This window comes from Borostomias antarcticus (genome assembly GCF_949987555.1).
Source record: "Borostomias antarcticus genome assembly, chromosome: 7".
NCBI classification, from domain to species: domain Eukaryota; kingdom Metazoa; phylum Chordata; class Actinopteri; order Stomiiformes; family Stomiidae; genus Borostomias; species Borostomias antarcticus.
This window is the reverse complement of record NC_140240.1, coordinates 28508307-28521841: the sequence shown is the minus strand read 5'-3', so window position 1 is coordinate 28521841 and position 13535 is coordinate 28508307. Positions and strand designations below refer to the sequence as shown.

The 13535-nt window shown below is 47.1% G+C and overlaps 1 protein-coding gene across 1 annotated transcript; it reads right to left on the bottom strand.

Annotated features, from left to right (window-relative positions):
- Positions 1-3618: 3618 nt before the first annotated feature.
- Positions 3619-7510, bottom strand: fgf8b (fibroblast growth factor 8b; the record flags this gene model as incomplete). The annotated part of the gene is made up of 5 exons (XM_084441520.1): positions 3619-3915; positions 4200-4306; positions 6230-6413; positions 7317-7353; positions 7452-7510. 5 exons carry the CDS (start codon positions 7508-7510, stop codon positions 3619-3621), a joined length of 684 nt encoding a protein of 227 aa, XP_084297646.1.
- Between the last annotated feature and the right edge of the window lie 6025 nt (positions 7511-13535).

Here is a 13535-nt window from a genome sequence, read left to right as displayed (position 1 = left end):
AAAAAGAAGAGGAAAAGGTATTTCAAAAGATATTTGCTGATGTTCAGTAAAAGTTCTAAGAATCATCCTTCCAGTGCGGTGAACTTTGAACTTTGTAGAATATATTGTGGTGCTGGTGTTGTTATTGTCGCTGAATTAAAAATGATAAACTAGCTGCAATGTTTTAATGACCCCCTCTACCGATGTCAACTATTACTTGTCCAGTGCGGAGGGTCACTCCCATCCCCCCCCCCCCCATTCTCTGTGTCCTTGTAAAACACTCAAACACACAATGACTCGTCCTTGTTGGGCCAGGGGGTCACCCTTACAAGCACGTTCCATTTGTGTTAACTGAATACCCTTGCATTCCCTATAGAGCGCAGGCCACCCTGAAGGCCTTTACTGCAGCGCTGCCCTGGTCAGTGCTGGCTGGCCCCGCCGGTCCCCTGAGTCAGGCAGGGGCCCCGGGGGGTCCCTGCGCTATGCTAGCCTCCAGACCTCCAGCATGCGCCCTGGAAAATGCGGAACATATATTGGAATGCGCACAGCTCCGCTTGTGCCTCTAGGGTGGGCGTTGTACGGTCGTACCAATATAACAGAAGTAAGTTAGAAAAGTGATGGGACTGTATGTTATAAATGGTATTGAAAAGGAATGTATTGCTAAAAAAAATATGGGAATATGTATTTTATAATTTTATTTGATTCCTTGAATTTGTCCATTTCAGTCAGATTATAGAAAGTGAAAGATGCATTGATTTAATCAACAACACCGGGTTATTTTTCTGCCTCTCTGTCGAGGGCAGTTGGTAACAAAACACCGTTCTGCCCGACACATTTAAATTCTGCTTGAGGCAGAACAATGCTTTGTAAAAAGAAACAATGCCGTTTTAAATATAGATCGCTCCAACCTTGTGACTCCTTGCATTTCACTGCCAACAGGCCAAACCTCAAGTGAGCAAGTGCTTGAGGCAGAGAAAAAACCACAGGTCACTCTCGCCATTGTGCTTTGAGTAAACCAGCGACAGCAAAGGTCTCGAAGTCAGGTTCAAACAGCAGCGCATCTGAAACACTGTTATCTGTCATCTCCAGATTTGTGGAAGATTAACTTGATATTGTGTCGATTCTCCCCCCCCAAAATTAATTAAGATTTAAACATTTTGATGGAAGTTTAATGCACTCAGTGGGGCAGACCTCAACCTGATATTTCTATACTGAAGGTTACTAATAAGATTTAGGGTTCATAAATTAGACCACGCCTGCCTTTGTTTTGGAACATGGCATGCTATGTTATGATACCCACACTTGGATAAATCACACTTCTGCCACTTCTTCACGTCTTCAAAGCTGGCAGGACCGGGAACCCCATCAAGCATTTCCAGCCCTATGGCAAAAAAACAAATCCCAAAAAGCAGAGGCCGGGTCCCCTCAGTGTGAGAGAGGCCGGGTCCCCTCAGTGAGAGAGAGGCCCTCAGTATGAGAGAGAGGCCCTCAGTGTGAGAGAAGCCGGGTCCCCTCAGGGTGAGAGAGGCCGGGTCCCCTGAGTGAGAGAGAGGCCCTCAGTGGGAGAGAGGCCGGGTACCTCAGTGTGAGAGAGGGTGAGAGAGGCCGGGTCCCCTCAGGGTGAGAGAGGCCGGGTCCCTTCAGTGTGAGAGAGAGGGTGAGAGAGGCCGGGTCCCCTCAGGGTGAGAGAGGCCGGGTCCCCTCAGTGTGAGAGAGGCCGGGTCCCTCAGTGTGAGAGAGGCCGGGTCCCCTCAGTGTGAGAGAGGCCGGGTCCCTCAGTGTGAGAGAGAGGCCGGGTCCCTCAGTGTGAGAGAGAGGCCGGGTCCCTCAGGTGAAAGAAGCCGGGTCCCCTCAGTGAGAGAGAGGCCGGGTCCCCACAGTGTGAGAGAGGCCGGGTCCCCTCAGTGAGAAAGAGGCCGGGTCCCCTCAGTGTGAGAGAGGCCGGGTCCCCTCAGTGAGAGAGAGGCCGGGTCCCCTCAGTGAGAGAGAGGCCGAGTCCCCTCAGTGTGAGAGAGGCCGAGTCCCCTCAGTGTGAGAGAGGCCGGGTCCCCTAAGTGAGAGAGAGGCCGGGTCCCCTCAGTGAGAGAGAGGCCCTCAGTGTGAGAGAGGCCGGGTCCCCTCAGTGAGAGAGAGGCCCTCAGTGTGAGAGAGGCCGGGTCCCCTCAGTGAGAGAGAGGCCGAGAGAGGCCGGGTCCCTCAGTGAGAGAGAGGCCGGGTCCCATCAGTGAGAGAGAGGCCCTCAGTGAGAGAGAGGCCGGGTCCCCTCAGTGTGAGAGAGGCCGGGTCCCCTCAGTGTGAGAGAGAGGCCGGGTCCCTCAGTGAGAGAGAGGCCGGGTCCCCTCAGTGTGAGAGAGAGGCCGGGTCCCCTCAGTGTGAGAGAGGCCGGGCGTTCTTGTTCTCTGTTCTGGTCGTCTTCTTTCCCCCGTGGTTCGGTCATGCCCAGCTGCTTCTGGGAAGAGAGCTTCTTTTCTGCACCCCTTTCACTCCCGAATGCCTCTTCCCAGCCGTTCCCCTCTTTCAGTCGGTGCCACATTTTGCCACATAGAACCCTGGTTGCCCCCCTCTCTCTCCATCCCACCCCTCTCTCCATCCCACCCCTCCCTGTGTGACTGGCTTCTTTTTGATAACTGACCCCTCCTCGTGTTATTATTCAAACCCACTATTGTACAACATGCCCTTTTATATGAGGTCCCACAAAGGGTCCATTTGATCAGAGGGATACGGTGTGCGATCGTGAGAAATGCAACTACATGGTGGTAAACCTTTGTCCCCGGCCAAAATGGTGGGCTGACCTCATCGCTTTTAATGCATAGCCCGGCCCCATTCAGACCCAAGTCTCACTTGCTGAGCACATTGAATTCAGTAGCCTGTCACAGATATTGCCCTTCAGTTATCTGGGTCTGCAGCTAAAAGAAGAAAAAACAACAGTCTTATATGTTTTCCATTTCAAAGTGACCGAGATAGAAACAGGCCAAACTGCTTTTTGAGTCAAAATTCTTTAGTGGTTTTAATATACACTCTACAATAAATATTTCCATCATTTAAAGTATTTTACAAATCTTACAAATAAAAAATATATTCATATATGTAGGAAAAAAGATTCAGACTAACAAAAACCAATGCACTAAATGCAAAATGTTGTTTCATTGTCAATTAATTGTTTGCAACCTCATGATGATCCAAAGATAGCTGCCTTGTCATGTGTTCTCTCTCATAGCGGTCTGATTAGGGTTATCACTAAGCCCCAAGTGTCCATTCACTCAAATTCCATCGAGTGCTCTCGCATTAAAATCGTCCCCCGAGTTCAAAAGCCTTCCTACAGATACCTCTGTCTAACGTGGAACAACTAGCAGATTAGATATTCAATGTTTAGATACAAATCCAGTACAAAACATTACAAAAGGAGTCCTTGAAAGTAGTAAAAAGTGTAGTGGGTGGTGACCGGCGATAGTTTTTACGATGGGAATGTTCATCTCCCAGCAGTGGTTCTTCCTCTATGGTACTCCTGCTATTATTCTCCCCTGATCGTTCTTCCTCTATGGTTCTCCCTCCAGGATTCTCCCCTAATCGTTCTTCCTCTGTGGTTTTCCCCTATGCGATTCTCCCATTGAAGTTCTTCCTCTGTGGTTTTTTCCCCCCTCAGCGGCCTCCTGAGCGTTGGTGATGGGAATGTTTAGTCCTCCTGCTCAGGGGCTGGACGGGGACGGGGAGGGGGAGGACATCAAAGGGCCGCCTGTCCCCCAGGAGGTGTCCCCTGGGCAGTCTCTTCATGAAGTGGGCTTCCCGCTGGTGCTGCTTGGTCCTGGAGGCCTTCCGGGGCCTCCCCCGGCGCGTGAAGGCCATGTACCAGCCCTCGTACTTGGCGTTCTGCAGAGCCGTGTAGTTGTTTTCCAGAACAATCTCGGTGAAGATGCAGTCTTTACCGCGGCCCTTCCTCTGCGAGGGACGAGGAGAGAGGGGGGGGTTGAGGGAGGGAAGGAGAGAGACACCGAAAAAGAGAGGGAGAGAGAGAGAAACGAGTGGATATTTTCTTATAATCTTATCTTGCGGGGATGTGGAAAATTTGTTGTGACATGTTAATGCTATCAATCTTTCAAGAGCCCCCCCCCGCCCCAAATAATTTCCACACGGGGGGGGGGGGGGGACCCAATATTTTCCGAAGGCGTGTACTCATGGTCCCGCTCGTGACCGCGACACAATCGCACCGTGGGTCTATTTACCTTCCCAATCAGCTTCCCCCTCTTGTTCATGCAGATGTAGTATCCCGTCTTTGAGCCTCTTATCCGAACCCGACTCCCGAAGGTGTCCGTCTCCACCTCCAGTTTGGCTGGGAAAGAGGAATGAAACGACAAGATTATAATTCCTTCAGTTAAAAATAAATAAATAAATATACTTTTTTTTTTTTTACAGTTATCGTCCGAGGTAGAGATGCCCCTTTTTGCAACGTTTTGGACGTGAATAGATATTTTGGAGGTAGACTGAACTTTGACGTCACCCACGTTAGCTCAACCATGCTGAAGATGCAGGCTCACTGTAGGTGTAAGGACCAGAAATCGTTTCTTGGCTACGATACTTTGCACACGCTCAGTTCTGCTGTGATGACATCAGAAGGGGTGCTAAGTCTTTGTAATGATTGGCTCAAAGACTGGTTGTTTTACTGCTTCATGGCCTATGGCCTTACTGGACTCCTAATGATTAGCCCCTATTTACAGTCTTAAGCATAGCAATTATGCAATGAAGCAAGCATTATCCGCTGGCATCACATTCAAGTGTTTTTTAAAACAGCAGCGAGTGACTTGGTTTGATTTCACGCCGGGCCATTGTCACCGAGGGACCCGTAAACGCCGTGCTGTGATGCAGAGAGACGAGGGGACAAAGGACAGAGCGAGAATACTGCGGCCGCGGACACGGCCACAAGCACAGAGCAGCGGTCAGATCTGGGCCTGCTACGAGAGCGACACCCACTTAGGACATGCACTCTGCGGCCTAGAGGAGGCGGCGTGCGTGCGTGTGTGTGTGTGGGTGTGTGTGTGTGTGTGGGTGTGTGTGTGTGTGTGCGTACGTCTGTGGAAGAAAGAATGAAAAGACAAAGGCAGCACACAGAGAGAGAGAGAGAAAGGAGAACTGAGAAAAAGGAAATAAAAGGAAGATGCTGACTTCACCGCTCCTTATAAATTGAGTCATACATTGAGTTGTAAAGCAATGAAAATTCCTTGTAAAATGACCCTCCAAAAAGCATGGAGTCGGCAGTTGTGAATGAGATGGCGGTGGAGGTGGAAAGATGGCTAGACACACCAAAATACTTTGGTGACAGGAATTTGCCCCCTTTAAATTTCAGACATTTTTTTCCCTCATGGGAGAACAAAAAAAATCCCTGGTGATTCTATCAAAACAGGTGTCTACCTTGTAGAGTTATATACGAAAACCCCCACCGCCACATTTGAAAAATACATAAGCACTGTGGATATGAAGCCATTAAATTAAGCCACACTGACTGTTGCCATGTGATTTACAGTTAAATGTTACTCTTGGCAGATCCGTATTTTCCCAAGCGCTCCCAAAAACGGTATAGCCTCGGTTCTGTGGTCATCAGCTCTGTTGGATAGGAAATTAAAAAGAATTCTGTTTTTTGATTGAGATTTGTCAGATTCTGTCACAAGTTCTTAAGAGACCTTTAACCCACCGTTTAATGGTACAGGCAAGAATTTACTGAATAAATTACAGCTAAGAGTTCACGACATGAATTGTAGAAATTGAGCTTCTATTTCAATCACAATTTCTAAAATGTCCCTCTATCGAACTTTCAGTGACGTGTCAATCAAGGGCCAATGTGTACCGTAGGCCCCAAATTTACAGACTAATTAAAAGCACCTTTACCGCCAATAACGTCAGAAATTGCAAGCTTCACTATCGCTTCAGAGGGAAAGCTATTTAAAAATGTTAAGGTAGAAGTAATAGCAGTTCTGATGTATTTTCCAGACACTGAGTGGGTTTCGACCGAGAATTCCAGTCAGAGCAATTCAAAATCCACACAGAAACAAGGAATTGACAGCCTAGCCCAGTTTAAGCAAACCTAGGCTACTCTTAAATCAACATAATCTCAGATTTTCTATATCGACGTTCCCTTGACAGAAACTACTTATATACTACTTATGTTTGCACTCAAATTGACCTCACAACATCGTTTGTCTTTGTACATGTCTGACAGGGTAGAGGCTACTGCCGACATTTGAATGAATGCGACTCTTACCGTGCACTGCCCCGTCGTCACCCATCGCGTTCACCCTCTTGTTGCCGAGGACCTGGACGTGCTTTCCGCTGGTGCGGCTGTACAGCTGGTAGGTCCGTGTCAACCTGCGGCTCATCCGGTCGGAGAGTCGGCTCTGCTCGTTCACATGGTGCTTGAAGTTAGGAGGAGACTGTTGCACAGTGTTCTGTCAAACGAGATAAAAACAAGGTAGGTGAAAAAGAGCAGGTGCGCTCTTTACAAATTAAGGAGTCAACAGCAGGGCGCCATCCGCTCGTTGTAAACCTGTAGGCCGAATTAGGCCGGATTCATAGTCGACGCAAACTACATAAGCGCAAACTTCGCAAGGCCGCGCAAGATCTCGTTGCTTCCTTGCGTGTGTCATGCGAAAATTTGTCACTTGACACAAGCAATAGAGCAATTCCTTGTGTTTCCATAAAACAAAACAAAACGCAAGCTCTCGAGTCATGTTGGAGCTTGCGTTCACAACGTAGCTTGCGTTGTTTACGTCGACTATGTAATGCAATGGTAAGAAACCCAAGTAGAGAACTTGCTTTTTTCAACAAACACTTATTGCATTCATCATGACTATCCCAAAGCAGCAGCCTAACATGATTTCATTGGGCGTGGGGCATGGCTTTAAAAATAAGAAAGAAAAAAGGGTGTTTGGGTAGACGCACGCGGCGAGCCCGCTGTCTCGCACGGGATGACATCCCCCTGATAGGTTGTTTTACCGCTAATGACCTTTCACCCCTATCTCTCTGGACTATTTCCCTTAACGATTCTTTTTCAATTCAGCCATACGCCATCCCCATATGTTTTAACAATTACCTTTTAGGCTCGCGTTTACCTCTTTTCAAGATGTTTGAATAGTTGCCAACTAAGCTTAGGACTCATAATAAAATGTTTTCATTGTCATTACACATTTATTTATTGCAAATAGGCAAACCACGGATTGATAGCCTATCACGAGTTTACATGTTTAAATTCGTATTTACTCATGTTAATGGACTTAGACTATTTCAAAAGGATTATGAAAAGATTATTGTCTTATTACTTTGAAACTTAATAAACACTTGCAAGTTCATACCTGTGCGTAAAAGCAAAGCGCCGTGAACTGAAGTAACCTGCAAAATAAAACAATACTTTAATAATATGCCTATTTTTTTCCACATATCAAAAGACGATGTAGACATTCAGCTCGGGGAAACAGTAGCCTACTTACAGATACCCTAATCTTGATGTTCTAACCCTCATCTTGAAATAAGTCAAATATTCCTTCATGAATTCCACTGTTCCAGTGCAGGACTCTCTTGGAAATACGGTTCTTCCCAGTGGGAGTTTCAGCTCAATTTTATCCTCCTCCCGTTACAGATAGAAAATTGATAGCTCCAACGATTGAGAGATCTTGAACTGACGGTTCCAGGTAGGATTCACTCATTGACAGTCTCACAATAAAATGTCTCGAGGATTTAAAGGCGTTCGGGGAGCCATCCGAAATGAAACAGTCCCAGAGAAAGAAGGAACGCTGTCATCAAGCGGCCACCGTTATTCCACAAGTCCCGTCAATTCCCTCTCGCGTCAATCATCCTTTCAGAATTCAAGGCCTTGTTCCACTATTTAAGATTCCTCTTTTTATATTTATTTGAGGACCCTAGTAAATCCATAAGCAGACGCGTTGGTGAAGATGGATGGAATTTTTACGCACGGACCATATGTCTTTACGTATCAGCGGCGTGGGGTGCTAAATCAACCCCAAACAGCAGAATGATTAAAAAACACGATTTAAAAAAAAAAATAAAGACAGGCCTTATCACTTAATGAAAATGTTTCCTATGCAATTAGCCACTGGTGATAGCCATTAGTGATGTTGCCTCACAAGGAAATGCGGAGGGTTTTTGAATAGCGGGACTCAATGTCAGCCTCCCTCCCACACGTGTATTTCTTGTGGTCCCGTTTACTCCAGACTAGCAGGTCTCCCTCCATCAACATTTAAATACTTTCACTTGCGGGTAAGGCAATATCCTAGGCGAGAGCAGGCGGGGCTTGGTGTGTGAGACATGGTATGGTCCAAGGAGCCCGTTTGGAACAGAACTCTTGTAGAAATTGATCTGCACCTGAACTACCTCGAGGCATTTCACCACAGAACAAATTAGCGCGCAAGTCAGTTGATTAATTGATCGCATGTGTTTTAAATTAAAGACACACAGTTAGTGATATGAGTTGAAACCAAATCCTACAGTATGTCAGCCAAGACCTTGAGTGAGAAAAAGAGGGATACTGACTATCAATGTTCTCTAATTAATAGGCCACTGTTTGGTGAACTATGTAGCCCAATATATGCCGGGCTCTGTAGATTCTTATTCACTCTATTGCATAATAGAAATGGATCACTCAATGCACAAAATAATGTAGGCCTACTATGTTCTACTAAAGGATATCCACATGGAAAAATGTTTCTCCCTAACGATAGCATCCACTGTACTTAAAGCTAATCTAGGGCTACATTCACCTAATCCCTACTGCAAGCTAGAGGTTGTTTCATAGCCCCGTTGGACGACCCTGTTGCATTTCTCCATCTTACATATGTAAGTAATATGTATTCCATGTGAACTCATGATAGCCAATGGGTTTCACATATACAACCCGTAGAGGGGGCGTTTGCCTTTTGATACAAATGGTCACTCTCGCTCACACACATTCTCCACTTGGCTCTCTCTGTGTTTGATTTGGAATACCTTGTATTACCGAAGTTAAAGTTATCACACTTTCACTGAAAATGGAAAGAAAGACATTATACACTGCATTCCACCTATAGCATTATCTACTCATTGGGCTGGAAGGGTAACTAAAGATGTTCGGTGACATAACAATGTATCATCATGATAATATAGCATGTTTCAACGGCCACGTACAGCAGAATGGGGGAAGTACAGCTTCTAGACCTGGATCCCTAGTGAAGAGCATGAGAACCCTTTTCTCTCCTCTCCCCCTAGCCTGTTCACACTGGAGCAGCTGTTCCAAGTGTAAAAAGTGTAATTATTTGAATTCAGTCAAAGTCTTTGCAGTAAATCAGTCATTTCAGCCAATGTTAGGGATTTAAAGGGTGAAAATGTACCTACCTTATTAGTTCCAGAGGGATACTGCAACAAGTGATTTTGCCACCTGGAACGACTCAGCACTTTGTTCAGGCATAGTTCGACCTCAATGAAACAGCTAGCGCACGTTCGAGATACGAAATCCACATGTTTGACGGCCGCACTAATTGTGGCTCTTGTGTATTCTCTATCTAGAGCGGGAGTATATCACGATGCATACATGTTACACGCATGTTCAATAATGCGTGGGACACCAATTGTTAGTTGGATTTTTTTTTTGGAAGGGGGTTCTGGCCCCGCGGCACGGTTTGACAAAGGACAGAAGGAACCCAGTGCCATTTTAGTACCCCAGGAGTTGGTTCTGTGCTTATGTGCGTCTGGGAACCATACTGTTAGCGCTTTTCGTTTCATGTCAAACGCCATCCAAGCCGCTGGTCTGAACTCTGAAAGTAGTGTCCTGTGGCTAGTTATTATGAATATGTCAAAGTGTCCAGAAGTTTGTATCTGTGTTGGTAACCCTGGTGCCAGATTATACAGGCCGACGGCAGCTAGACCCACCAGACTCGTTCGCGCCGATTTGACCGGAGTTTTAGGTTCCCCCGTTATGAAAAGCTCACTTTCTCAGCGCTTGTGCACGTGGGTCTCTGACGGGCCTACTAAACACACAAACTGTGAAATAAGAAAACCTAGTCAGGTTTTTTGTGGGCAGACAAATCCAGAAGTCACATGATTTAGATGCCATTCATATTCGCCTCAATCCATTAAAATTATACCCCCCCCCCATTCTCAAAAAAAGAAAGTAAAAAAAAAAAAAGAAGTGAACTTAGCATTCACAAACTTCCTGCTGCATTTGTGTTGTTTGAACTTTTGAACGCAGTGGGGGAGGGGTGAAGCAGCTCATTTTCATTTAAAGCTACAGACACAGAAACAGTCCATCCAGAACAGGACTGGAACAGAGGAGGCATGCTAGAACGCTTCATCCAAGTGGTATTTTCAGAAAAAAATAGTCAAAGACATGTTTTGGGGACCCCAGAAACCATTATTAACATGTTGAAAAGGAGCATAATAGGGGCCCTTTAAGACGAGGTCTGGGTGTGTACGCATCATCAAGGCGGTTCAGTCGTGGTTCAACCTGATAACATCGGCATGGATTGTCGTGAGGCGACTTCGTAGACGCCCGGGGAGTTGGTGTGTGAAGCAGGTAAAGTTTGTCGTGTTTGCAGTTCTGATGGATCTGTTTTTAAAATTCGTCCTGACACGTAAGACAAAAGCCAACGTTGGCCAATTCACCCTCTCCCGTTTCAATCCCTTGCCTTTTTCCCCCCTTAACAGTCTGGCTGTCATCCACAACAAGAGAGGCTCTTCCTTATAACCTCCTCTAACAGCTACAGTACCTGCAATTTAGCAACAATTTCCCCTCACAGGCCAAATTTAACCCAAAGGACATTTTTGGGATGAGGTGGGTGGCCCGCCCGGACAGGTTCGCTTAAAGTTCTCAGCGCAGAAGAGAATCGGCTGTTACCCGAAACCCTACTTTTTGAAACTTTTCACTCGCGAGCCCATCGTTTTTTATCCAGTGTCTCATATCCCTGTCCACCGCTGCTAAGCGCCGTTCTCTAGCGACTCCCTGCTTTTCTGGCTCGGCTCTAACGAGTATGAGAAGAGTTGTGGAGTTGAAACGGCTCCAAGTTTTTTTTTTAAACCACCCCTCCCCTCTCTCTTTCTCTCTTTCTTTCTCTCTCTCTCTCTCTCTCTCTCTCTCTCTCTCTCCCATCCCTAACTCATTCTGTAGCATTTCCTTGACTCAGTTTGGGTCCCCATAGCCCGTGCTGTTTTTCACATTTGGTCCTTGGCCCCTGAAATAAAGGCTGGTATCAGTAAAGTACAAAAGACCAGCATCACTGGAGGCCCTAGCTGGGAAAAGGAGAGAGAGAAGGTAGAGACAGAGCGAAGAGAGAGAGGGAGACAAAAAGAGAGAGAGAGAGGGAGTTTTGGCAAGAGGGCACGTCGGTTATTCTTAGAGGAGGAGTGACTGAATGTCTGAGAAGGACCCTGAGCAGACTACCATTCACCGTGGTATTATTCCCCCTCCAGCTAGTGTGAGGCATAAAAATACACTCACGGCCATGAGGCAGCGGCAGTGGAAAGGTAGACACCATAGAGGAGGAGAAAAAAAGAGTCGGCGACAGAGAGAGAAAGACAGAGGGAGAGTGAGAGAGAGAGAGACAGAGGGAAGAGGGGGAGAGTGAGAGAGAGAGAGAGAGAGAGAGGGGGACAGAGGGGAGCAGGTTCCCAGGGTGGAAAGAAAACGCGGGGCTTCTCGGTGTCGTCTGTCGCCGTCGCGCCGCCCGAAACCTCGGCGGCTTCTCAAACCGCGCGGCGAATAGGAGACTCCTCTTCCGCTCAGAGATGTGTACAAAATCACGTCACAGGTCACCAGACGAGCCAATAACTACACCGTAACGGTTTACCTGCAGGAAACCCCCTGCAGGAAACCCATTCTGTACCTGTCAATAACTAGGCCTACTTTTCTTCCCTAATGTGATGGCTTTCAACAATGACTTAAGTCCATTTACAAAGCAAGAGAGAATATCAGTGGTGGCTTGAGCCAATATGACCTGCTACTGCACTTGGAGTCAACCAAGTAGGAAGAACGGGACAGAGAGAGAGGGAGAGAGAGAGAGAGAGAGGGAGAGAGAGAGAGAGAGGGAGAGGGAGAGAGAGAGAGGGAGAGAGAAGAGGGGGGGAGAGAGAGGGAGAGAGAGGGGGAGAGAGAGGGAGAGAGAGAGAGAGAGGGGAGAGAGAGAGAGGGAGTTGAAGAGATAGTGATCAAGGTGTAAATAGAGAGATAGAGACTAATAGTATTTGTGCCCCATAGTTTTATTGGAGTGAGGTAGTCTCCTGAGAAGGAGTTAGAGGCGTGGGAGTGTGTGTGTGTGTGTGTGTGTGTGTGTGTGTGTGTGAGTGTTTCTGTGTGTGTCTGTCTACAGTTCCGCTAGAGCAGACACAGTGGCCATTTGGCATGGTGTGTGTGTGTGTGTGTGTGTGTGTGTGTGTGTGTGTGTGTGGTGTGTGTGTGTGTGTGTGTGTATCAGTGTGTTAAGAGGGTGGTGGGGCCACTGGCTGAGAAAATTGTTACGACACGAAAAAAAAGGAAAATTAGTTAGACGTTCACACCAGACGATTCCAGCGCCTCCATGCTTAAAGCGCTGTATACGTCTTCTGAAACGACTGTCTGAGTCATCTGTGCGTGTGTGTGTGTGAAATGGCTGTCTGGGACTGACCCCTGTGCTTAGAAGTGATTAAGTGGGCCCCATTTTGTCATAAAAGTAATCTGTTTGACTAAAGACTTGGAGCAGCTCACTCAACAGCATTTCAGAGACGTGAAACTGCTGCAAGCCCATAAAAGAACAATTTCTTGCAAACCTCGTCTGTGTGTGTGTGTGTGTGTGTGTGTGTGTGTGTGTGTGTGTGTGTGTGTGTGAGTAAAAAAAAACAACTTCTGTGAACAAACTGACACAATCTCCATCTGTAGAATAATAGAATAAAACGTTTTCTTCTTTTTTTGTAAAAACATGGTAGCATTTTAAATCAGCAAAAGAACATCCTTGTCCAAGCATCGAAATAATGAGAGGATCCCCTTTTTCCATAGAGGAGGATGAGGAGGAGAAGAAGGAGGAGGTGGAAAAAGAGTAGAAGGAGTGTGTGGAGGAGGAGGAGAAGGAGAAGAAGGAGTGTGTGGAGGAGGAGAAGGAGGGTGTGGAGGAGGAGAAGGAGGGTGTGGAGGAGGAGAAGGAGAAGAAGGAGGGTGTGGAGGAGGAGAAGGAGAAGAAGGAGGGTGTGGAGGAGGAGGTGGAGGAGGAGAAGGAGAAGAAGAAGGGTGTGGAGAAGGAGGAGGAGAAAGAGAAGAAGAAGGGTGTGGAGAAGGAGGAGGAGAAGGAGAAGAAGGAGGTATAGTAGAGATGGTGGAGGAGGAGGAGGAGGAGGAGGTGGTGGAGAAGAAAGGAGGGTGTGGAGGAGGAGGAGGAGGAGGTGGAGGAGGAGAAGAAGGAGGGTGAGGAGGAAGAGGAGGAGGTGGAGAGGAAAAAGAGGAGGAGGAGGTGGTAGAGTTGGAGGGCTGCGTGTGGGGTCAGAAGCTCGGCAATGAGGTAGAAAGTTGCCGTTGACCTCCCCCCTCTCTCTCTTCCCCCTCCCCCCCTCTCTCTCCCCCC